This window comes from Opisthocomus hoazin, chromosome 13 (assembly GCF_030867145.1).
Source record: "Opisthocomus hoazin isolate bOpiHoa1 chromosome 13, bOpiHoa1.hap1, whole genome shotgun sequence".
NCBI lineage: Eukaryota > Metazoa > Chordata > Aves > Opisthocomiformes > Opisthocomidae > Opisthocomus > Opisthocomus hoazin.
In genome coordinates, this window is record NC_134426.1 from 18,949,881 (window position 1) to 18,973,400 (window position 23,520).

General features: G+C 61.2%; 3 protein-coding genes across 5 annotated transcripts; 2 read left to right on the plus strand and 1 right to left on the minus strand.

Annotated features, from left to right (window-relative positions):
* Positions 1-373: 373 nt before the first annotated feature.
* GSC2 (goosecoid homeobox 2) lies at positions 374-3,494 on the minus strand. Its single transcript, XM_075434754.1, has 3 exons — positions 3,179-3,494; positions 2,083-2,330; positions 374-854 (listed from the first exon to the last, which is right to left on the minus strand). The coding sequence occupies exons 1-3, from the start codon at positions 3,492-3,494 to the stop codon at positions 750-752; spliced, it is 669 nt and encodes a 222-aa protein (XP_075290869.1). The 3' UTR covers positions 374-749.
* Positions 3,495-7,496: 4,002 nt separating this feature from the next.
* LOC142363016 (tRNA (32-2'-O)-methyltransferase regulator THADA-like) lies at positions 7,497-22,468 on the plus strand. 3 transcript variants are annotated; one of them, XM_075434796.1, is made up of 31 exons: positions 7,497-7,631; positions 8,238-8,415; positions 8,639-8,725; positions 9,009-9,036; positions 9,368-9,516; positions 9,707-9,829; positions 10,067-10,187; positions 10,792-10,937; positions 11,424-11,508; positions 11,808-11,944; positions 12,377-12,574; positions 12,972-13,668; positions 13,753-13,905; positions 13,998-14,107; positions 14,271-14,431; positions 14,665-14,831; positions 15,116-15,301; positions 15,870-16,021; positions 16,462-16,605; positions 16,924-17,028; positions 17,241-17,441; positions 17,732-17,882; positions 18,005-18,239; positions 18,381-18,620; positions 18,754-18,979; positions 19,123-19,329; positions 19,533-19,771; positions 19,986-20,168; positions 20,615-20,881; positions 20,977-21,182; positions 21,299-22,468. In XM_075434796.1, the coding sequence occupies exons 1-31, from the start codon at positions 7,516-7,518 to the stop codon at positions 21,568-21,570; spliced, it is 5,670 nt and encodes a 1,889-aa protein (XP_075290911.1). In that variant the 5' UTR covers positions 7,497-7,515; the 3' UTR covers positions 21,571-22,468. The 3 variants fall into 3 exon arrangements, with proteins under 3 accessions (XP_075290911.1, XP_075290912.1, XP_075290913.1); XM_075434797.1 differs by having other exon boundaries at positions 15,891-16,021; XM_075434798.1 differs by lacking the exons at positions 19,986-20,168; positions 20,615-20,881; positions 20,977-21,182; positions 21,299-22,468 and having other exon boundaries at positions 19,616-19,736.
* Positions 21,613-23,386, plus strand: LOC142362977 (uncharacterized; the record flags this gene model as incomplete). Its single annotated transcript, XM_075434443.1, has 2 exons — positions 21,613-21,732; positions 22,715-23,386. Coding segments are annotated over exons 1-2 (792 nt in total), but the record flags the coding sequence as incomplete, so codon positions are not given.
* Positions 23,387-23,520: the final 134 nt, after the last annotated feature.

Genomic DNA, 23,520 nt, shown 5'->3' on the forward strand with positions numbered 1-23,520 from the left:
GCTTGGGTCCCGCTGCGCGGGGGGCTGCGGCCGGGACACCGGGCCCCGCAAGGGGCGGCCGCGGGGCGCCCGGGCCGTCCCTGCTGGTGCGAGGCCCCCGGCACCCCCGGGCCGCGCCTTGGGTGCGTCCGCCCCGGCGCCCCCGGCCGCCCTCAGGGCTCCCCGGGCGCAGGCCCCGCCGGCGGCCCGCGCAGCACGCACAGCGGTGACGGGACAGCTTTATTCGTCTGCTGCTTTACAGGCCAGGGCGGCCGCTCGGCCCCGCCGGGACACGGGCACGGGCGGCCGCAGCGGCGAGCGGGCCCCCGCCGGCGCACCTCTCCTGACCCCAAACCCAGCTCTGGATGCCGTCGTGGTGCCAGAACAGGACGCATGCATTTGCAGGGTGCTTTGCACATCACAGCAGTAAAACCAGCACCCGCGCTGCCCGCGCAGAGCAGAGGCCAGGAGGGCAGCCTCCCGGCTCCCGCAGCGCGCGTGGAGCCGGTACAGCGCTGTCCCCGCGCCGGCTCTCGGCGGTGCTTTCTGCTTGCGCATCCCAGGGTGATGTCTGGTGAGGTATCTGCCGCGGGAGCTAGGTCTGGAAAAAAAATGCAGGTGGAAGTGGCATATTTGCTTTTACCTGTCCTCCTGCTCCTCTGGGAACCACAGAGATTCCCTTTTGCTTCATTGCTACCCCCCTGCAGAACCTGTCGGCTGCGGCAATGGACGCTCTGGGCGTTGGTCTGCCGAGGCGCGGCCTCCCACCACTACCGGCTCTCCTCGGAGGGCTTCTTGGTGCCTTGAAGGACCAGCGCTGAAGCAGATGCCCTCTTCTGATGCCGCCACTTGGCCCGCCGATTTTTAAACCAAACCTAGAAAGTGCAAAACAAGAAAAGAACTTTTGCATTTCCTGTGTTAGTTGGAGGGCGGCCGGCAGTTACACGCCTGGGCTGCACGGCGTAAGCTTTAGGAGACTGCAGTGTTTTTCCCGATATAAAAGCTTGATACAAAATGTCATCAGTCCCTCTTCTGCAGTCCTGCTCAGACACACATAAGGGGCACAAGGGAGCTGGGAACTCCCCACGGCAAATTCAGAAATCACACAAAGCATATAAATAAGGAATATACGCTCTGGTGCAGTGGATGAGCAGAATTGGCCACGTCTGTGTGTTTATGTAGGTGAATCTAAGAGAGACGGAGTGAGTGAGTTTGTGGGACCGGATGTAACCAAGGTGATGGAATCCATTAACCATAAACATGAACAATGCTGCTAGTTATGTCCCTTGTACAGCCCTACCCATCTGGACATTAGGTCTGGGAGCAGAGGGTCTAGTCCCTAGGTAATCATTAATGTTAAACAATAGTGGTGGAGGGGGATTTTTAATAGAAATAGCATTACCTAATGGTTGCAGGTGCATTTGTGGTACCCATCTATTGTGTAAATGAACTGAAGCAGAGAGTCTTACATCTCCCACCAAAGAAGTTAGTTTTAATTAAAACTAGGAGTCGCCTAGAACCGGTCAAGACGACCTTGCTGCAGGGACAAGAGCCAGAAAAGGACTGAGCTTGCACGGAGACAGGGTTCAATCAGCGGACACCGTGATGAAGAGGAGGAGCCTTCAGCCCAAGACCCCCAACGACCACCACGAGGTGGCACTGCGCAAGCGTGGACAGGAGGGACATATGGAAATGAACTAATTTTACTATGAAAGGAATGGGTTACGTAACCAAATGAATATTTATATTCTGATCTATATAAACCGCGAGGAAAGGAACCATGGTATGGACGTTCGGTGGAATTATCCCCCGTGCATCCGGCGCCGCCATAAAGAATGCCTGCCTTTGAACACTACCTTGGTGTTCGGAGGTTTTATTCCCGGATTTTCGGTGACACGGATACCAGACAAAATCAGCCCAGTAGAACTGTTTTACGCTCTTCCATTGCTTACCAAACCTAAGCTGTGTTTTGTCAAATACCCAAGAATGGTTTTTACAGTGAGGCCCTGGTTCTGCAGCTCCCAAAGCAGACAGTGCAATGCCCTGGTCTGTGCTGTCAGGGGGCTGCGGCAAGCAGCACCTCGCCGAGGGGCAGGATCTCACCTCGACCCTCTCCTCCTTCAGGTGAATGCGATTTGCCAGGTGCTCGCGGGTGATGACGTCCGGGTACTGGTTCTGGTGGAACAGCGTCTCCAGGGCCTGCAGCTGGTCCTCAGTGAATATGGTGCGATGCCGGCGTGTCCGGCGCTGGATCTGGTGGAAAGTCTGCAGCTCACTGGGGCTCCTCTGGGGGCTCTTGTAGACCCTGACCGCTGAGTTGAAGAGCCGCAGGGGCCAGGGGAACCGGGTGTCTGCAGGGGGAGAGGCACAGGGGCAGTGTTAGGGCTGGGGGCTGAAGCATGCGCCTTGCTCAAGGCAGGTCAGACACAAGGTGCATCCACACGTGTGGCTTGGCAGGAGGCAGCCGGCCAGCTGGCGTGGGTGACGAGCTGCGTGAGCACCGTGCAAGTGAGAGAAGGGCTTAGGGCATAACTCGGGGAGGAGTGTGCAGGTGGGGAGCACTGGTTGGGTTTTCCTTGTTTACTTACCGACTGTACTGTGGCCAGCTCCAGAAAATAGCTGGAGGTTCACAGCCTGGTGAGGAGCTATATTTCAGTCCCGACACGGGGGATTTCTGAACTTTCAGGATGCTCTTGAACTGTGTTTTTAGGGGTTTGCTACTTTTTTTTTTTCTTTTTTTTTTTTTCTTTTTTACTAGGTGCAGTGATTTTGCTAGATGTAGCCAAAAGCTCTTTTCCTTATGGGACAAGAGAGGGTCCTCAGGGCTGGTGTTTTCAGGAAGCGCAGGAACAGCTCTGTGCATAGGCAGCATGACTGTGGGGCCCCACGCTCCGCAGCGAACTTCCACCCCTAGAAGCATCATCCTCTCAAGTGTTTTACAATAAAACAGTAATATATAGTAATAAATAGCCCCTGCTGCTTTAAAAACCTGGTAGCATTGCAGATAAAATTGCCTGCTCTTAGGAGCCGTGCTGAGAATGGATCCTGCTGCCCCTCATCGGAGCTGAGGTCTGAGGAGACCACCGTGGCGGACGCCAGACGTGATATTGTCACTCAACACCCAGGTTTTCCCCTCCGCCCGCCACTGGCCCCAGCCGCTCCCCGAGTCCTACGCCGTGAATCAAACCCAAATACTCACCCAGCCAACTCGGCGAGTCCTGCAGGGAACGGGCACTCGTGTGGGAACAGCAGCAGCAGTTGCAACCTGCACCTTCCAGCTCTTCTTCCTCCTCCTCCTCTTCCTCCTCCTCCTCCTGCAGGGAGCTGGCCGGGATGGTCTGCAGCTCACACAGCCCCTTGGGTGCGCAGTCCAAGACGCCCCGCAGGCACAGCGGGACCAGGACCTGGGGGCTCTTCTTTGCTGGGCTGGAGAGGATGTCCTCGATGCTGAACGAACACGGCTTCTTGAGGCCTCTCCTGCCGGCGTCGGCATCCGACCCTGGCTCTGAAGACATCCTCTGGCGGCAGCAGTGACTGCAGGGATGGGAAGCTCAGGCTGAGCGGGGTTTGCTCTCTGTGTGCTAACTCTGGAGTGGGGTCTTGCAATGAAAAAGACAGCTTACGTAGCTTTTAAACTGGACCGGCGAAGCCATCCAGAATCGCTGCGTTGTCTTGGCAGTTCAAGTGACTGTCATTCTCACAGTCAAGTTTTTATTTTATACACTCATGCATTTTTTCTCCTTCTGACCTAGCGGCTTTATGACTGAAGCCACCCTAAATATATATATATAGAGAGAGAGATATAATCCCTTTGGAAAGAAAACCGTAAACCCCCCTGTGAATAAAATGAATTCTAACTAATCTTGGCAGCTTTGTGAAGGGTTAGTGTGGATCTAAGATTTAGCTAATCCCACAAAAATGACTGGAGAAGGAAATCTGATTTCTCCATCTCGGTGTAGATTTGAGGTGGTTATGATCTCCATTGTGCTGCCGCCTACAATCCAAGGAAGGGGGAGGATAGCTGTTCCCAGCCCGGAAATGGACCAGAGGATTAACTCCTTAAAAGAAGCAAATTATCCCTTTCTCTGGCCAAATGAAAGCTTTCCCATCAAAGGAGAGCTGTCATATCATACAATATGAGAGAGGAGAGAGTTCAGCTTAATAAAAAATCATTTTTAATGACAGCACAGCCTTTGGCTGTGCCAGAACTCTCTATGAAAGTTGATTTATTTTCTGCTGAAAGCAGAGAAATTTTATTTTCCCTCCTTCCCCTTTCTCCCACCTCACTGCCCTAATCATAGTGATAATACAGATGCTTTGCATCTATCCAACGTACTCTTTGCAAGGATTCAAAGCCCTTAATAAATTAGATTACTGGCAGCTTGTAGCAGCTCTGTGGCAGAGCTTAGTGGCACATAGCCACCTCCTGCACAGCTGAGCTGTACCCCTGCTGCCTCCACGTGCAGGCAGGCAGGCAGCGAGGTCCTGCAGCAGCTCGGGCAGGAGCGTGATCTCAGTGCCACAGCTAATGGGCAGTTCAGTGAGCCCAGAGCAGCCAGGATGCTGCCTGGGGCAGCCAGGCTTCCCGAAGCTTTGCCAGTCCAATTCCAACTTCTTCTGCCCATCCAGAGAAACTGGGGTGAGACTATGGCCGAGAGCGTTGACTTGGGGCAGGAGGGGACGCCTGGCACCAACCCTCCTGAGGGCAAACAGCAAGGCCTGGCAGATGCGATCCACAGGAGGAGAGAGGACATCTTCCATCTTGGGTTTATAACTGAAAGGAGTAGCTGGGGTTAAAATAGGGAAGGTGTGGTTGAGCTCAGGTTGCTCTAGGAAAGTTTAAACCAAAGTTCTCTTGCCCCTAGTGTGGTTTAAGCCAAAGTGGGTAGCAAGGCTTTGGAGGAATGGGAGACATGGGGAATTCTCTCCCACCTGGTGTTTCTTTGCAGGGGAGAGAGGATGCCAGCCCCGCTCACGGTACACTGAGGAGACACCCAGGTGAGCGCTGTGAAACCGCTGCACATCAAAGGTCCTCATGGCACCTCGTGACTTCACACTGAACCGCTCAGCAGCCCCTCCAGCATCACACAAAAGTGGGAGCCCATCTCCAGAACAGCCCCATCTCAGGCCCTCGCTTCTCTCCTTGCTCCTGCTTTCTGCCTGCCTGTCCTCACCCTGCTGGTCTCCCAAAGCCGGGAAGAGACGCCCCGTAGCCTCACTACCTCTGACCCTCGAATCTGTAAAATGTCACTTAAAACCAAGCCTCTGTTTTTCCTTCTAACTCTTTATTTGCCTCTCCTTCAGCTATTCCAATGGCATAACATAAATTATAACCATATTCTATGAATCTTTACATATTTGCTGTAGATTTGAGAGGAGCCTTTGTAGCTGCCTGGTTTGGATATGTTCCCTGATGCCCTGCCAAGGCGTCAGCGCTCTGGAGAGACACTGGGGATGCACTAACACCAGGAATCACCGCAAACTGCTCCCAGCTTTTATGCATGTACACAAACGCTGACACGGGAGGTAGATGTGGGGCCAGGTTCTGCTCCCCACACCGTGCCGGCCCAGAGCGATGGCAGGGCAGGCGAGCTGGGACGTGCCACGGGCAGGCACAGGATCCGACCCTTTCTGCTCTCAGCTGTAGTAGTCATAGGCCCAAAGCAGATTAATTCTCATTCCCCATCTTTAACAAAGGACACCTTTCCCTGGCCTCCCCTGCCCGTCCCTGCCTTCCCACCGCACATGCACTGAGCCTATTAGGATCTCCGCTGATTGCTTTCTTTCATTTCTCCCATACCTTTCACTTCACAAAATGGACTGGTAATACTTCTTTTATCAAAGAATTATGGGATTTAGGACCCAGATCTTACAAAGAGACTTTTGATAGCTGCTGGTAATCAAATCCCAATCGGCAGACACTTCTCTGCACCCTGTTACCAGAGAGGAATAAAGGAAAGGGATTATTGATGTTCTGTTTACTGAGCCTCCAGGAGATAGGATCGCTGGGCTATTTCATATTAGAAAAGGAAAGAAAAATAAAACAAGAAAGAAAAAAATGCAGACAAGGGAGGACAATATAGATATAGATAAAAAGAAAAGAAACAGGCTCTTATCATTTTCTTATTGGTTAAGGAGATTCCAAAGCCATTATAGAGGATTAGCAAAAAGGTTAATCTGCTTTAGCCATTCACTTGTCAAAAGTGAATTTATAGGGTTTGAAAATCCTTCCTCTGGCGAAACCAGAAAATATCCCCCTCTCTCTCTCCTGCCCCTCCCTTCTGCAGGCAGCACAAGGGGATGGGAACGCGAGCCTCGGAGACCCTAAAACATGGGACCACCTTCCCTTGCCTTGCCCCTACCTGGCACTTGCACCCATAGGAGCCCTGGTTTGGCAGTGCTTCCTCCTCTCCCTCACCCATGTGGGGTGTCTGCGGAGTTCAGGGAGCAGAGGAGAAGGTCTGAGGGACGTGACCATCCTCCCACACGGCTCTGCCTTACCTGGGGCAATGCTGGGCTGTTGCACCGCTTGATATTGGCAGCAGTCAGGGCAAACCTGGACTCCTGGCTGGATTTGGGCATCCAAGTTAATTTCTAAGGCAGAACAGAGATGGACGCTGCTGGCAAATGTTGCCAAGAACTCCAGGCTGGGTCTTATCCGTCCCCAAGCATAGCGCTCAGCCAGGGAGCCACATCTCAGCATCCTCCCGGTCACCCAGCACAGACACTGGCCTGTCGCAGCCGTGCTCTCCTGGGCTGCCCATGCCGCCGATTCACCGAAGGAGCCAATGCCCACCGCTCGCCCCAGCACCGCCGTGAGAAACAACCCAGGGGAAAAACAATCCTTCATGGTCAAAACCAGCTAGGAGCACTTTCTTGATCGTTGCTGGGTGAAGTTCAGTGTGATGTGTTAGTCAGGAGTTATACCTACGTTTAATAAAGACACAGAAATCATAGAACGGTTTGGGTTGGAAGGGACCTTTAAAAGTCATCTAGTCCAACCTCCAAATTGTGCCTATCAAAGGAGTTCAACCCTGTGAGAAAAAGAATCCAAATAAACTCGTTTGGATTTGATAACTGACATCAAGTGTTATAACAAATCTCTTTCTCTCTCTCCAAAGGCCGTTCCATCCTGCGGGAAGAAGCGCAGTTGCTCCACCGGCCGTAAGGGATGTTGGCCAACGGGGACGGTACCCACGGCGTGGCAGGAGGACTGTGCGGGACCAGACCTCCTCCGACGCGGTGAGGCACGATGGACCGAGCCGGCGATTCCGCCCTGCAGCATCTCGTGAGGCGTTTCAGAGATCTTGCAGCCACAACAGCTTTCAGAGGATTCTGCTTTTTCATCCCTGATTTGCAGCCTGCGGGGGATGCGGAGTCGTGCGGGGCAACGCCGGGCGGGGAGGCTCGCCTTCTCCCGCAGCCCGCCGCACGACCAGCGCCGGCCGGAGCCCCCGCCGCTCCCCGGAGCCTGCCCGGGGGGGGACAGCGCTAGGGGGGGCCGCTGAGCCGGCGGAAGCAGCGCGGCCGAGCGCGATGGCGGCGGTTGCGGGAGCCGAGCGGGAGGCGCGGGCCTGCGCTGCTTTCTACGGGGCGCGGGGCCTCGCTGGGCTGGTGCTCTCCTGCCTGCGCTGCCTGCGGCAATCCGCGGGGTAAGAGGACGGGCCCCGGACGGGGGGGACCTCGGCATCCCCCGGGAATCCCCCGGCGTGGAGCCCCCCTCCCCAGCATCCCCCCCCGGGCATCCCCCCGGGTGGGGGTCGGGAGGGAGGAAGGGCGGCTCCGCGCGGTATCCGGTGTGGGGACCGAGCCACCCCGACTCACCCCTGTCCCTTCCCACCAGGTCTGAGAATTTTTCGGGTCCTTCTGCCCACCCCCCCCGTCGTCCGTCCCCCCCCCCCCCCCCCCCCGCCTCCCCGGGCTTGCGTTGGCCAGAGCAGGCTGGGTCACGGGCTCGGAGCTTTGAGGAGTTCCCTGTCCCGTGCAGTGCCGCGTGCGGTTGGGAGAGGAGAGCATTCCAAGCTGGGGTACCCCAACCCTAACCCCTGTCAAGCCAGGGCACCCCCCCCCCCCCCAGTCCAAATCAAGCTAGGGCAGCCCAATCCTCACGCCCACCAAGCCAGGGCACACCCACCCAAATCCAAATCGAGCTGGGGCACCCCAACCCTGATCTTCACCGAGCTGAGGACCTCCCCCACCCCACCCCCCAACCCCCAGTGAGCCAGGCTGTCCTCACCCCCCTCCCCATCCCGTTTCAGGAGTACTACCAAGAGATGCAAAGACAAGCACCTGGAGGAGGCTCTCAAGCTGTCGCGGGTGCTGAGCAAGGGTCTGCAGGCGCTGGGTGAGGCAGAGGTACAGCCCCTGCTCCGCTGCGTCCTGGCTTTCCAGATGGAGGCAACCAGCAGCTCCAGTTCCTTCCAGAAACTGGAACAGGTCCGTAACAACCAGCTGGGCTGCAGCTTCAGAGCAGCTATCGGCCAGAAGTGTAAGCGGTGGTCTCACCCGGCTCTCACCCAGCTCTGCCTGCTGCCGGCGCGGTGCATCGTTACCGGCAAAGCGGCCATGGTGACGCCGCAGAGCTCCCCTAAAAGGGCTCTGCAGCTGGTATCTCTTGGGGGTCTGGGCAGACCGGTGGACTCGGGGTGTCTCTTGGCAGATCGTGACCCAGCTGGCAGTGGGGAAGGAAGACTTGCTGGCCCGGGAGGTGGGCGTGCTGCTGGCCGGCCTGGCACTGCAGGGAGAGGTGAGAGCACCGCGGTTGTGCGGTGGCACCGGCTTTCGTGGGGGCTTGGCTGGAGCCCATGTGCAACAGGGACCTCCTGGTTTGGGCTGCCTGGGATCCTTTGCTTCTCTTCCCACTGTGCTGAGGGCTTGCCGTTGCTTGCAGCCAGTGACATGCGGCTGCCTGTCACAGCAGCCCTTTGCTCGTCGCCGGGACCGCTTCTGGCGCAGGCGGGACCCTCCTGCCCAAGGCACTGATCCCCAGCATGTCATTACATGGCACGAACTGTCCTTCTGCCCTGCAGGTGCTGTCTCCTGAGGACCTTCAGTCAGGTCAGTCTCTGGTCCTTCCCCTCTGGGGGCTTCTCCCAGTCCACACCACCAACACACGGAACACCCCCTGTCCACCCAGACTGTGTTCTCTGTGCTTGTGGGAGGGGGAGCAGGGATCAGACGGATCCGTGGGATCTCTGCAGAGGTCCCCGCAGCTCACAATGGCTCTGCCCACCCGCCTGGGATGGCTGGAAACTGGACAAGCCAAAGCATCCCTGCCCCCCAGCCCTGTTCTTACCGCGCTCACTGGCAACACAGCCCTTGGTTTAACCAGGAGCAGGGCCGGCTGCGTGCACAGTGCTGGGAGCTGATGGCGTCCCCTTGCCCACAGTGTGCATGTTCATGGAGGAGAGCCGCCCGGGCCGGCAGCACTGGCGACAGAACCTGGCCCCGCTGCTGCAGTGCCTGGCCACCACCTTGCACTGGGTGCTGCAGAGCCAGCCCGCACCCGGCGGCACGTGGGGCTACCTGGCCGTCAAGGTAAGGGCCAAATTTCAGAGGGCATGAAGGCTCGGTCCCTGCGCCGAGTGGCTGGGCACCAATGCCCAGGAGGGATGTGACAAGCAGAGCCACTTTGAATGGCCATCCCATCCCTGGGCAATCACTGCTTTTTTGGAGGTGAGGGGTGCTGACAGCCATCCCTGTGGCCCCCACTCCTCCTCTCTCCCAGGCCTGTCTCCAGCTCTTCCAGGCGCTGCCGAAGGACGTGGCCCCCCTGGCATGGAGCGCAGCGGGCAAGAGTGAAGCCTTGCAGAGCCTCCTGGGGCTGCTGCTGGAGGTGGCGTGGGGGAAGGTGCGCATGGCCTGGGGAAGGGAGGGGCTGGCTGTCCCAAGGAGCAGAGCAATGCCGCCCTTCCCAGGTGCTGTCACCGTTCCCCTCCCCGAGGGCAGCCTGCAGAGGCAGCCCCAACACCTGGGGAGTCCGGGGGACCCTGCGTGGTTGCCTGCATGGGCATGGAGGGAGGGTTAAATGGGCTCTGGTTTTCAAATGGTGTTTTGAGCTGTGCCTTTGCCTCCTCTGTGAATCCAGGCCCCCAACAAGGACACACGGCTGCTGGCAGGCACGGCCCTGAGCATGCTGGTGAACACGGCCCCGCAGCCTGAGCACGGGGCCAGCGCCATGCTGGCCCTCTTCCAGCTCCCTGACCAAGGTGTGTGCTCCATTCCGAGCCAGGGCCAGCCTCTGGCGAAGGGGATGGTGGGGACGGGGGTGTTGGGGTGCAAGGGGCCAGGGGCCAGTGCTGCTCACCAGCAGTGCAAGCCAGACTCTGCTGCTGTATCTGGCGTCTGGGTTCTGGGAGCCCCAGCTGCCACTGGCCACCTCCTGCAGTCACTCTGAGATCACAGAATCACAGAATCATAGGGGTTGGAAGGGACCTCTGTGGGTCACCTAGGCCAACCCCCCTGCCGAAGCAGGGTCACCTACAGCAGGCTGCACAGGACCGCATCTAGGTGGGTCTTGAATATCTCCAGAGAAGGAGACTCCACAGCCTCCCTGGGCAGCCTGTTCCAGGGCTCCATCACCCTCAGAGTGAAGAAGTTCCTCCTCACGTTCAGCTGGAACTTCCTCTGCTTCAGTTTGTGCCCGTTGCCCCTTGTCCTGTTGCTGGGCACCACTGAAAAGAGTTTGGCCCCATCCTCTTGACACCCACCCTTCAGATATTTAACAGAAATGATGAGCCAGGGCAGTTCACTCTCGGAGCAGCAGTTGGGTTTGCCATCCTTCTGCCATCTAGTGCAGCCATTTCTCACCAGGGGAGCTGAAGTTTGGGGAGCTGGCAGTGCAGGCTTCCCCAGTCCTGGAGCCAGATGGGCTGGAGAAGCTGGTGCTCACCAGAGGTTTGCTGACGTGCTGCAAGATGGACATCCTCAGCTGCCAGCTGGAGAGCTTCACCCACCAGGTAGGAGAGCTCAAACCCAAGGGCAATGGATTTGGAGAGCCCCTTGTGCAGGGCTGGCAGCCGACAGTGGGGCTGTGGATCCCCAGGGGACGTAGCCAGGCTGCACCGCTCTGCACCAGCAGCTCCATGTGTCCTGCTGAGCACAGCGTGTTAGCTGGGAGCCTGCTTTTTCCAAAGATGTCTGAGCGGGGATTTCACTCGCCTGGGAGGCTGAGAAGCCAGGCGCTGCCACAATTAGCCCCTGCACAAGCAGAGCGGCAGCAGTACTTGCCCCTTGGGTACAGTGCAGCTTCCAGCTCTGCCCATCTCCAGCGTCTCCCGAGTCCTCAGGAGCTGAGGACTTCCAGACAGGGAGCGAAAGCTAGCAATAAGCTGCTGTAAGAGCAGGAAAACCGGGCAATGCTCTCCTCACCTGTCTCATGGTGGGGTTTTCTCGCCCTCGAAGGCCCGTGCTTGCCTGTTCCCTGAGCCACTGTGCTCCCACAGGCCTGCCTGCTGCTGGACGTGGTCTTTCCCGCTCTGTGTGCCCTGACCAGGGAGCAGAAGGACTGCCACTACTACTGCTTCCAAGGTAGGAGACGACGACACTGCCATGGCGGGGAGGTTTAAAGGTTCACTGTGCTCATGATGCACGGAGCCCCTGTGGCGCTTCGTCTTCTCCCAGGGAAGATGCTCTGCTGGTGGCTGGTGTGGAAACTGCTACTAGTTTCTGCTCCAGCCCAATGGACACTAACCCTCTTGGGCTCTTGTGTACCTAACAGGGAAACCGGTCCCCTTGTACACGGGGTCCTTAAGCCCGGCAGCCCATGCCGGCTCTGCTGCAGGCGAGTCTCGGGGTGAGGGCTGCAGCGGTGCTCTCTGCTTTTGCAGCCTGCGCCCTGTGGCTGCAGCGCCTGCGGGAGAGCCTGCCTGCCGTCTGGCGCCTGATGGGGACCCGCGTCCTGGCCCAGGGCACCGAGCTGCTCGAGCAGCTCACCCAGCTGGTGTGGGACAACGCCGAGACCCCGGTAAGGCCAGGGTGCCAGAGGCCTGTCCCACGGCAGCCAGAAACAGCGCTTCCTTCACCTGGCTCAGCCACCTGCCCGTAACACAGCCCTGCCTGTTTCAGCTCCATCAGCTGAATGCAACCGCCTTGCCTGCGGCTGCCTTCCTCTGGCAGGGCGAGGACCCTGTGCTGCTGAGGCCGGGGCTCTTGTCACACATGGCTGTGTCCCAGTGCTTTGCTCTCCCCATGCAGCATCCACCAGTGCAGTCCCAGCCTGTCCACATCTGCTGGCTCACTGCCTGCCATCCCCACGTCCCCAGCTCCTAACCCTGTGGTTACCAGCCAGTACGGAAAGTCCACGGCTGCGGGAAGGCAAAGAGTCTTTCCTGAAGCAGCAAGACAGGAGGGGGGAGCCCACCCTAACCTCTCTTGCTTGCTGTCGTTCTCCCCCAAGGTGGAAGGGGTGTCCGAGTTCATCCACAGCTCCTTCCGATTGCTCCTGGAGATCTACCACCTTGAGTGCCAGCACTTCCAGGACCAGGAGAGACCCCTCTACCAACAGATGCTGCAGAGAGTGGTCTCGATGCCATGGCAAATCAAAGCCAGATATGTGCCCCTGTGTGCCATCGTCCCCTACATGGGCAGCCAGCAGGTAGGGAAGGCAGGGGGATGGGGAGGCTTGGTCCCGGTTGGCACTGCTGCTGAGGTGGCACAGCCTCTGTCCGCTGCCTGTCACCTTCTCCTGCCCAGCTCAGCTATGCGGGCAGGCAGACTTCCCAGTTCAGGAGGCCATTTTAGCATCGCCCAAGGGACAGTATCCCTGGTGGGGTAGTGAGCTGCAGCAATGACAATAGATCGCTGGGGACTGCCAGCAGGGAGGGAAGCTTTGCCCATTGATGCCCGCCAAAATCTGGCCAAAAGCAGCCTGGGGTACCAGAGATGCTCAGTGACACGCGTGACTGCAGAGCACAGCCTGTGTGCAGATCTGTCCCCCACTGTACACAGCCTTCAGCCTGGTAGGAGATGAGGGTCGTCTGCCTTTCTCCCAGGTGCTGGACGCCTACCCAGACCTGCCGCAGCACCTCCTGAGCTGCTTCTCCACCAACCACCTGTGTCCCGCAGCCGCCGAAGTCTACAGGGCCCTGGTGCGTCAGCAGTGTGCCGAGCGGCAGGACGGGCAGCGGGGCACGGAGGCGGCTCTGGCAGAGCAGTGGGCACTGCGCTGGCTGCCCCTGCTTGCCCCGGCGCTCCGCTCCCCCCTGCCCATCCTGCAGAGCAACGCTGCCAACCACCTCCTCGCCTGGACCCTGCGGCAGCTCCCGGCTGCCCAGGAACCACTGGCTGCCCAGTTCAGCGGCTGGGACACGGCATCGCTCCGCGCTTGGGTCTCGCTGCTGAAGGTGCAGAAGAGCGTGGCGGGCGCCCTGCCACTGCAGGGCGAGGTGCTGGAGCGGCTCTCCTGCTGCCTGGGTGCTCGCGAGGAGGGCATTCGGCTGGCGGCGCTGGGTCTGCTCTGTTGCAGCCCCAGCACCAACCGGCCGCTCTCGGGTACTGAGGTGCGGCTGCTGCGGGAGTTCCTGCCCCTCAACCTCAACTGTGACTCCTCCTCGTTCCGGCAGCTGCTGCAGGCGGCTGTGAGGAAGGTTCTGGTCCGGCTACGGGACAGCTCGCTGGCCCAGCTGCGAGGGAAGGCACCCCAAGGTGCTGAGCCGGGCGAGGGAGCGGGGCAGCTCGCCCAGGCAGTAGGTGAGGCGGCCGCCCCGGCACCTGCAGCACAGCCGCAGGGGATCTGCGTGTGGTGCCCAGCCCAGCATCGCACTCTGCCCGCAGGCTTTGTGGAGTGGCTGCTGCAGCTCGGCATCACCTCGCTCAGCCCGGGCTCCAGCTACCAGAGGAAGAAGACTGGTCTGCTCCTCCTGGCTGCCATTTTGGAGACCTGCACGGACACCTGGAGCCCCGAGAGGAAGAAGGGCCAGCCCCCACGTGAGTACAGGCAGCCTGCCCAGAGCATCACCCTGCAGCTGCAGGGGTGCTCTTCCTTGTCCCTGTCCCACTGCCCCATGTCACCACCGCAGGGACCATGGCCATGCTGCTGAGCTATGCCAGGCAGAGCGGCTGCTGGGACTTCTTCTCTCAGCCCAATTTGTTGGCGCTGCTGAGCTGCTTGCAGGACAGTACTAACGAGGTGAGCCTTAATGGTCATAAAGCCATGCGCCTCAGCCCTGAGCAGCCTCAGAGAGGAAGGGCAGTGGGCTTTCCACATGGTGGGCTTCCCCTCCTGCCCTGTCCCAGCTGCCTCAGCCCTCCATCTTGTGTCCCGATTCCCCCCACTTCTCCTGTCTTGGCAGATCAGAGACTTGTCCTCAGAGCTGTTGGTCCGCTACTTCCCCTCCACGTTGCCCGAGCCCATCATCCTGGCTCTCTTCCAGCTGGCTCAGGATACCCTGGGCAGCCCGCGAGTGCAGGAGGCTGAAGCCGGAGCTGTGCTGATGAAGACCATCCTGCAGAAGTACGAGCTCACAGCCTCCCTCTCCTCGAGAGTGTGTTAGCAGCACTGGTGTCTCATCGGGGGCTGCATTTACAGCTCAGGGCAGCAATGTCTTGGGTCTGAAATAGCCTTGTAGTGGGGAGCTGGGTAGGGCTGGGGTGCAGGAGCCTGCGCTGGGGAAGGAAGGAGCCACACAGCACAAGACGAGCGGAAAACTCCCTTGTCCTTGCAGCAGCATCTGCCTCTTCCCCCAGGTCAGACAGTGGCACCATGAAGAGCCTGGCCCTGCAGGCCAAAGCAGCCCCAATGCTGCCCAACCGAGGCCTCTGCTTTGCTCAGCACCTTCTCCATGTGCTGCAAGAGCAGTATGCTGTGGCGTGCCAGGACCTGCTGCAGGCAGCAGCCACTGCACCAATGCACGGTACGTCCCCGGCCTGGCAGGGCGGCAAGCAGCTCCCGTGGCAGGGTTTCTCTCGGGGAGCTTGGATCAGGCAGGAATCGTACAGGCAGGACTGAGGCCACAGCTCAGTGCTGATGCCGTGTCCTTGCCTCGGTTTCCCTGCATGGCTGCTCCACCTGCCCAGCGTGCCCTTCAGCTAGGGCCCTGCTCGCTCCCCTGCTGGGAGCCAGTTCGGCCGCAGGCTCAGGCGGGAGAGCTGGGGCTGCGCCAGCCGCTGCTGTGACCAGAGGTGGGTGTTCGTGCAGGAGCCATCGCAGCCCTGCGGAGATGTCTGCTCCAGGTGCCCGAGGTGGCCGCCTCCATGCGGACAGCAGAGCTGGCGCAGAGCTGGCAGGAGCTCCTCACCCGCCTCGTAACCACGACGAGAGACATCACCTCCTTCCTCCTGGCCGCCCTGCAGAGCCAGAAAGGCCCCGGCGCTGATGAGCAAGGTGAGCATGTCCCCAGGGAGGGACCAGCCCCGGAAACCACAGACACATCCATCATGGTGGTCCTTGACCCAGCAGCCCTCCAGCCTGCAGGGAAGGCACTTGCTTTGGGCTCACTGACTCTAGCAGGGGACAGCAGTGGGGCCAGGCAGGGAAGGTTGGCCTGGGAGTAAGGTCCAGAGCAGGATACACAGGCAAGGATGCTCCAGGTCGTGGGCAGAGGATCTTGGAACCCATGGGAGCAAAGCAGCTAGTGCCTGGTTTTGGGTCCCTTTCCCAACTGCATGTGAGATCAGCAGCACAAGCAGAGGTGAAGCCTTGCAGCAGCAGCGAGGCATTTGCTCGACTGGAGCAGCTGGGAGAGCAGGGGCTGGCGGAGCCCTTGCAGCAATGGCTCAGAATGAGCAGTGAGGCAAAGCACAACTGCAGTCCTGAGCGGGACACGCTGCAGGCCAGGAGCCGCTGCCACTTGTGTGCGCGCTGAACAGGGGACAGCGGGTCCCCAAACCCCAGCAGCATCCCTCCCTCTGCCCCACGCCGCCCCGCTCAGACCAGGCTTCTCCTTTTGCAGCTGCTGCCCCATCGTTCGCAGACATGGGGAACGCCATCGGCGCCCTCATCGCGCTGGGGAAAGGCCAGGGACAGGAGGAAGAGGAGGAGGACTCAGTCCTGCTGTCGGAGGAGCACAGCCTGATCCTGACCTGCTGCTGGGTATCAGTGAAGGTAGGCATCTGTCCCCATGGCACTGGGGAGAGGGGCAGCCCGGCACCCGCTGCCCAGCCCGCCCCGGCAGCGGGGTTCTTCATCTCCCCTCGGGGCCTTCACCTTCCCTGGGGATGAACAAGGGGGAATCTCTGCCCTTACCGAGGAGCTGCCACAGACCGTCCTCACTCCCTGCCAGGGGGGATGCAACCACCACCCTCCCCAAAAGCAGCCACCTCCCTGTGTGCCCTTTTGTAGCCCAGCTGGTTCCCAGGCACTGACAGACCCCAGCGGTGGCCGAGCTGGGCTCCCCGACTTGCAGCCCTGAGGCCGCCCATCACAGCTCCTTTCCGACAGCCCCCCATCCCGGCTGCTCCGCAGCCTCTCCAGCAGCTGCCTGGAGCAAGGCCATCTCCACCACACACACCTGCCGGTCCTGGTGACCCTCTGCTTCTCTGCAGGAGACAGGGCTGCTCTTGGGGGGCCTGGCTGAGCGGCTGCTGGCGCCCGCGCTGCCCGCTGGATCGCAGCCCCTCCTGCCGCTCGCCGCCCTGCAGATGGCCGCGCGGGTGTTCCAGGAGATCCTGCTGCGGTGCCGGCACTGGGTAAGAGCGTGTCCTGCCTGGGAGGCTCGGCCCCGTGCCCAGCCCTCCAGCCCCATCCCTGCCCCAGGCCCACAGCTGGGGGCTCTTGCTGGTGTGCAGGGAGGGCGAGTGCCGTGGGGCAGGGGCTGCTCTGGGGCAGGACATGGGGCACGGCTGCGAGCCCGCAGCTGGGATCCCAGTGCCAAACCCCGTCACGTCCCCACACCATCATGTCTTCTCGCTTTCTCCTTCCCCTCTGCAAAGAGGTTTCTGGGGGCCATGGGAGGGCTGGCGGGTGCAGCCTTTGGGGCTGGGGGGCCTGACGCTGCTCTGCGCTAGGGAGCGGTGGAGGGCTGCAGCATGGGCTTCACCAAGTTCTGTGCCGCTCTGCTGAACCACCCGGACGTGGAGCTGCAGGCCATCCCGCAGACCATGCTGGAGCAGGTACCGCACTCGTTCTGCCCCACCTTCCCCCCCATGCCCTGGGGACCCCCAGGGCCATGTCCCTCTGTTCCCTCACCCTGGGGCAAGCACCCACCTGGCAGCTGAGATGCCGTGGTGCAGGGTTAGTGCAGCTGATCCTCTCACCTGCAGAGCAGTTGCTGGCTCCAGCCAGCAAGTTTCCAACCGTATCTTGGGTGGGTTTTGTTCCTCAGGGTTTAGAAGCACTAAGCGGACCCCGGAGCAGCTCCATCACGCGCCGTGCTGCCGGCTTCCCCATGCTCTTCCTCTGCATCGTCAGCGGGGAGGCCCCGGCGCAGGCACGGCCGCTGCTGACCCGCTGCGTCCGGACGCTGCTGGCCTTGGCCACCACGGCCCTGCCGCAGGACTGGGACCAGACCCTCGACCTCCCGCAGGTGAGTGCGGCGGGCACTGAGCTCCTGGCTGCTGTAGCCTGTTTGGGGACAGGGTGATCTGCACGAGGTCCCCTAAAGGGAGCCGAGCCAGGTACCGCAGCGCGAGGCTGCATGAGCATGAAGACCTCAGGGTGAGCAACGAACTGCAGCCCTGGCTGTGCTGCTTGTGCTGGCAGCTTGAGCGCTGACAGCTCCTTGGCTCCCCTGTCTCTGCACACCAGCTTCCCTTTGCACAGAAGTGCGAGCCCCGTCCCCGTGCGGTGCTGCTGAGCCCCGCGCGCTCTCCCCAGGTGTGTGCCTTGCACGTGCTGCAGACACTGGTCCGTGGCGCGGGGCTGGGCGGCGCGCTGCTGCGGCATGCCACGCCGATGGTGGCCCTGGCGCTGCAGGGCCTGGGCTCGCCGTGCTGGGCCATGAGGAACGCGGCCATCCAGCTCTTCAGTGAGTACCGAGGGGGAGAGATGCCTCCAGAACTGATGCAACCCCCCTGGCCGGGGCCGAGTGCGGGGGGCCGGGCAGGGGGTGGACGGGACCTGACGCTGCTTTCTGCCCTGTCACTGCAGGTGCCCTCACATCCCGGCTGCTGGGCCAGCCGCGGAGACGCGTGGAGGGCTGCCCCATGGAGGGGGTGAGCCTGCAAGCCTTCCTCGGGCAGCACCCCAAGCTGGGTGCCGTGCTGCTGGGTGAGCTGGGGACAGCTGCGGTGCCCGTGCCGGGGGGGCTGCGCCTGCACCCCGCACTCCATGCTGTCCTCACCCTCCTGGCCCAGCTGCAGCCCGGCGCCGACGGCCCCGGCAGGTGAGGGGGCATGGGGATGCTCCTGCAGCAGGAGGTGGTCCTGCGGTGCCAGGGCTAGCCCTGGCTCTCGGGGGGGGGGGGGGGGGGGGGGGGTCCACTCCGGCTGGAGCATCACTGTGTGGTGCCATTTTTGCTCCACAGCCCCTCTGCTCGCTTCCTGGGGCCACTGCTGGGGCTGGCAGGGAGCCCCATCTACGCCGTGCGAGCGATGGCCGCCAAGGCGCTGGTACCGGTTGTCCCACTGCCCCGGCGCCGGGGTCTCCTCCTGCAGCTGGCCCAGCTGCTCCCTGCCGTGCCTGGGGAGCTCCGCTCGCACAACACCGTCCACGGGCGCCTGCTGCAGATGCGGGCGCTGCTGGCCCCCGCGCCGGGCACCAGTGGGTGAGTGGTCCTGTGCCAGCCCCCACCCACGGCCCCTGCGGTCACTCTGTGCTGAGATGCAGCTTTTTGGCCAAAAAGCGGCAGCAGCCCCCGTGCTGGGGGTCCCGTGGTGAGGCCACGCATCTCCCCGCAGGCTGTCGGCCGAGGCGTTGCGCCCTGTGGCTCTGCAGCTGGAGGTGCGGGGCTGGCTGCTCACCCCTGCCCAGCGCTGCCCGCTCCTCCGCGCCGCCTTCCTCCAGGTCCTCGCTCTCCTGCCCACATCCTTTAGCCCCAGCTTCGCCCAGAGCATCCGCGACGCCATCAGCACCGAGCTGGGCAGCCTCCCGCCGGGGGGAAAGCCGGGGTGTGCCGAGCCGCAGGTACCACTGCCTGCCGGGAAAATCACAGCCATGGGCTCCCTGGCAGTGAGCCCGGGGGTGGAAGGTGGGGACCCCCCCCACTCAGGGGGCACACACCCCACTCGAGGCCGAGCATTGGAAGGGGGATCCTGGTTTTCCTTTAGGTGGGCTCAGCTGTCCTCCACCAAACCATGGCCCGGTTCCTGTGCAGCGAGGCAGCCCGGCTGGCAGACAGCGAGTGGATCAGCGCCGTCTGCTCGCTTCTCCGGCAGCCAAATCCCGACGTCCAGCTTGCCATCCTGAGCTGGGTGACCACTGGGGAGGGAGGAACGTGTGAGGAGCTGGAGAAGGCTCTTGGGCTGACGCTACTGGTACGACGATGCTCAGAAGTCACGAAGTAAAGCGGAGGGTGCCCAGTGCACTGCCCAGAGGCGATCCTGGTTCTCACTGAGAAGCGCAGTGCTCCCCAGGCTGAGGGTGCACGAGTGCAGGGTGCTTGCCTGGTTGCGCTGAGGTTGCTGCCCCGTGGTACCAGGGATACTAACCGTGTACCTTCTTTCCCGCTGTCGACTAGGAGAGCTTGGGGTCAGTGCTGCGAGAGAGAAGGGACAAAGAGTTCCTGAGATTGTACCTTGAGGCTTTGCTGCATCTTTACAGAGACCCCTCGTCGTGGTCCCAGGAAGCCTCCCGTAAGCTCCAGGGCTCCTCAGCAGCATGCCTGGAGATGCTGCTGCACATGGTGGAGGCTGAGTGTCCTGGCCCCGACCTCCTCTTCCAGGCGCTGTGTGCTGCCAGCCTGCTGCTCGCCCACCGGTAGGTCCCCGCCGCTGCCAGGGGGACCTGCCTCACACTTCCAGGAGATTTCTCCTTAGTCCTTGCTGGAAGCAGAGCCACAACTTCTCACCTATAAATTACAGCCAGCTTTGCGCCCTTGTCCTGTGGTCTCAAGGCAGCTGTTGGCCTTTGGACCCCTGGATGGAGCTGGAAGATGTGCCTGAATTCCCTCTCCTTCCCCGGCGTCTGACAGGTTTGAGGACAAGGACAGCACCCTGGTCGAGCGATGGTGCATGGCGCTGGAGGAGTGCAGCCGGTCTGCTTCGTCCGAGGTGCTGCGGCTGGCAGCCGCCTGCTCCCTGCAGACGGCGGGTGCCAATGTGGTGCAGCGGTGCCGGCACACTACCTGTCCCTCGCTCATCCCCATGGCTCTGCGGTAGGTCCTTGCAGGAGTAGTGCTGCCCACAGCCCCAGGGTGTTGCAGGTTAAGAGGCCGATTCTGCGAAAGGCAATGTCCTCTGCGAAAGATTCAAGGGCATTAAAGAAAACCCCACTCATTCAAAAATCACTAACACTCAAGAGCTTGAAGCTTACAAAAAATTTGTGGGTGGTGTTTTAATAGAAGCAGTCAGTCCTTTATGAGCAATAAACTACATTGATGGGTCCCTCGATCCCCATCGCAGTCTCTGCCCTCCCAAGCAGTGAGCTCTTGAGTGGTGCCTTTCACAATCCAGGAGAAAAGTTGCTTGGGGAATCATTGCCCTCAGGGTCTCATCCTTTCCTCCCCCTCCAGGCAGGCTGGGGATGCTCTGGGCAGTACAGTGGCCTTCCCTCCTCTCCCTCCCCGCCACTCCACTCCCCTTCTCTTCTCCCTTTCTTCAGGCTGATAAACATTGGCATTCATCTTCTGCAAGACGAGGAGCGGGAGGTCCGGCACGAGGCCTTAGGTTTTGCCAGCCTCCTGCAGCAGGACCCCAGCAAGCCACTCCGAGGCAGCTGCATCTTTGTTCAGGACAACGTGGGCATTACGGGCCTCCTGCAGCTCCTCCTGGCAGAGTTTGGGGAGCACCCTGAAACCTTCAACTTGCTGGTGCAGCATCTCCCCATCCTAGATCTCAGGGGCATTGTGGAGGAGCTGGAGGCTAAGAAGTGAGTTGCCAGACCCCGGGGCTGGCTATGAGGGAGCATGGGGGGCCATGACGCCAGCCCTCAGCTTCACCTGCACCTCGGCTTTCTTTCCCCAGAGCTGCCAGCCTGTACAGGGAGGACGAACCCAACAGTTTTGCGGAGCCAGCCGTTCTGGCACAGCAGCTGCTCCCTGTCCTGCTGCAGCTCCTGGAGAAGGTGCCCGCCGACAGCTCACTCCATGCCGCAGCTCTGCGCTGGCTGGCAGCCACGGGCCCAGGCGTCCTGCGTGACCTGCGGTACTGCCAACACTGCTGGAGCCAAGGTACAGTGCAGCACAAAGCCCCTGGGACAGGCAAGCTGGTGTCCTCATCCCCTGGGCCAGCTCTGCCACGGGGGACCCTGCCATGCTCACAGCTCCTTTGCCTGCTCTCTCTGCAGAGGCTGCTGCGTGCTGGGGGATGAAGGCGCTGGGCTGTGCCAAGCTGGACGTGGCCGTAGCCGTGCTGCTGGTGAGGGCCCGGCTGGTGGCACAGGCGCTGCAGGTGCTGGGGGAAAGTGCGGCCGCCGTGCCAGGGCTGGGCTGCAGCACGCAGGAGCTGGAGCAGGAGCTTGAGCTGGTGCAGGGGCTGCTGGCACAGAACGGGCTGGCCCCCACGCTGAGCCAGGGTCATGTGCCAGCGGAGTCAGAACCACCGTCCGGGGCTGCCTGATGGCTCCAGGCATGGTGCAGCGTCACTCCAAGCCCCGCCGCCATGAGGCTCTTGGTTCATGTTGCCACGTCCCTCCGTTTGCCAGGTGCTCTCTGGCCGCCAGCCAGGACTGCAGGTTTGGTGGTGCAGCTCAGGGGAACCCCGCTTGCCGTGCTGGACACGGTCTCTTCGTTCCCAGTTGTTGTGGTTTAATCCAGCAGCCAGCAACTGGGACCATACAGCTGCTCATGCACTCCTCCCCAATGGGGTGTGGAGGAGAATAAAAAAAAAGTAAAACTCATGGGTCGAGATAAAGACAAGATAATAAGAAGACAACAAAGTAAATACTAATAATATGACTACTACTAATAATAAATATGCAAAACAAGTGACACACGATACAATTTTTCTCACTGCCTGACTACCAGTTGTGTAGCCAGTCCCTGAGCAACGGTCATGGAAGTAGCAGATTTTGTGGATTTTGCAGAACTCCCCAAAAAAGACCAAACTCACAGAAAAGTTCAAACTCCTGGGAAAAAAGAGATTATATTCCTGCCCCCCAGCCCACCTCCCGTTTATATACTGACCGCAGCATCCATGGTATGGCATATTTCTGCTGGCCAGCTTGGGCTGGCTGCCCGGCTGCGCTCCCTCCCAGCTCCTGCACACCTGCTCATTAGCTGAGTATGAGAAACTGGAAAAAGTCCTTGATTTCCTAGCAAGAACTAACAACATCGGTGTTATCAACATTCTTCTCATACTAAATCCAAAACGCAGCAGCTCCTGGGAGGAAAATTAACTCTCTCGCAGCCAAAACCAGGACACCCATGTTCTGTAACTCTCTGTCCCACCACCTTTTTTGTAACTACCGTTTTAGCTCGTCTTTCGTGGCCGACCCGGGTTTTTATCCTAAATAAAGAGGCCAAGAACACCCCCAGCGTTGAAGCCTTTTCGTTTCCCCGCTCGGGGCGGGGGGGGAGCCGGGCACATCTGGGGGCAGCCGACGGGCACCAGCTGCCGGCCCCGCAGCCAGCCCACCCGCTCGGAGCCCCGGCCCTGCCCTGCAGCCCAGCGCCCGGCTGAGCCCCCGGCCCTGGCCCCGGAGCCGCCCCCGCCGCCGCCCCGCCCCGGTACCGGCCCCGGCCCCGGCCCCGCCCCGGCGCAGAGCAGGACGCGGCCACATCCGCTTCCCGCGGCCATCCGCTGGCCACCGGTACCGGCACCGGCGGGAGGGGGGCGGTGGCAGCGGCTGGCTCCGCCTTGCGCCGGGGCGGGGGGGGGCACCGGCACCCCCGGGGCCGCCGGTCTTGCTGAGCCCCGGGCAGTGCCGCAGCCCCGGCTCGGCGCGGTGCTCGGCGCGACCGGCCCCCGACCCATCCTCATCCTCATCCTCGCCCGCCCCGGCACCATGAGCGCGGCCAAGTCGAAGCGCATCAAGTTCTCGGAGGAGGAGAAATTCCTCATTCTGGAGGAGTTCAGCCTCCGCAAGGACATCTTGATCCCCAAGAGCGGCCGGTACAAGAACACGGTGGTGCGGCAGCGCGCCTGGGAGGAGATCGCGGCCGCCGTCAACTCCCTCAGCCCGCTGGTCCAGCGCACGCCCGACGAGATCCGCAGGAAGTGGGACAACATGGTCCTGGACGCCCGCCGGGAGCTGGCCGTGGAGAAGCACCCGCTGCTCCGCCAGCGGCCCCGGGAGAAGCTCTTCCGCAACATCTTCGCCCTCCTCAACGCGCCCGGCCCGGCCCCGCCGCTCCCCGCCGCGGTCCTCGGGGCGAGGGCGGCCGGCGGCGCCCCCGACCCCCCCGCACTGCCGGGCACCGCCCCGCACCGGCTCCCGCCAGGGCAGAGCCGCGCCGCCGCGCCGGGCCGCGGCCCGCTCCGCGCCGAGGGCAGCCCGCCGGCCCCCGGCCCCGCGCCGCAGAGCCCGCTCGGGGCGGTCGGCGGGGAGCCCGGCCCCGCGGGGAGCCT

Excerpts from the sequence above, each read along its gene's own strand:
- LOC142363016 (XM_075434796.1), top strand. The coding sequence starts at position 7,516 with ATGGCGGCGGTTGCGGGAGCCGAGCGGGAGGCGCGGGCCTGCGCTGCT. Across the intron at positions 19,772-19,985 it reads AGCCTGCTGCTCGCCCACCG|GTTTGAGGACAAGGACAGCA; the intron begins GTAGGTCCCCGC and ends GGCGTCTGACAG. Across the intron at positions 21,183-21,298 it reads CCAACACTGCTGGAGCCAAG|AGGCTGCTGCGTGCTGGGGG; the intron begins GTACAGTGCAGC and ends CTCTCTCTGCAG.
- GSC2 (XM_075434754.1), bottom strand. The coding sequence starts at position 3,494 with ATGTCTTCAGAGCCAGGGTCGGATGCCGACGCCGGCAGGAGAGGCCTC. Across the intron at positions 2,331-3,178 it reads GGACTCGCCGAGTTGGCTGG|ACACCCGGTTCCCCTGGCCC; the intron begins GTGAGTATTTGG and ends CTCCCCCTGCAG. Across the intron at positions 855-2,082 it reads TGAAGGAGGAGAGGGTCGAG|GTTTGGTTTAAAAATCGGCG; the intron begins GTGAGATCCTGC and ends TGCACTTTCTAG.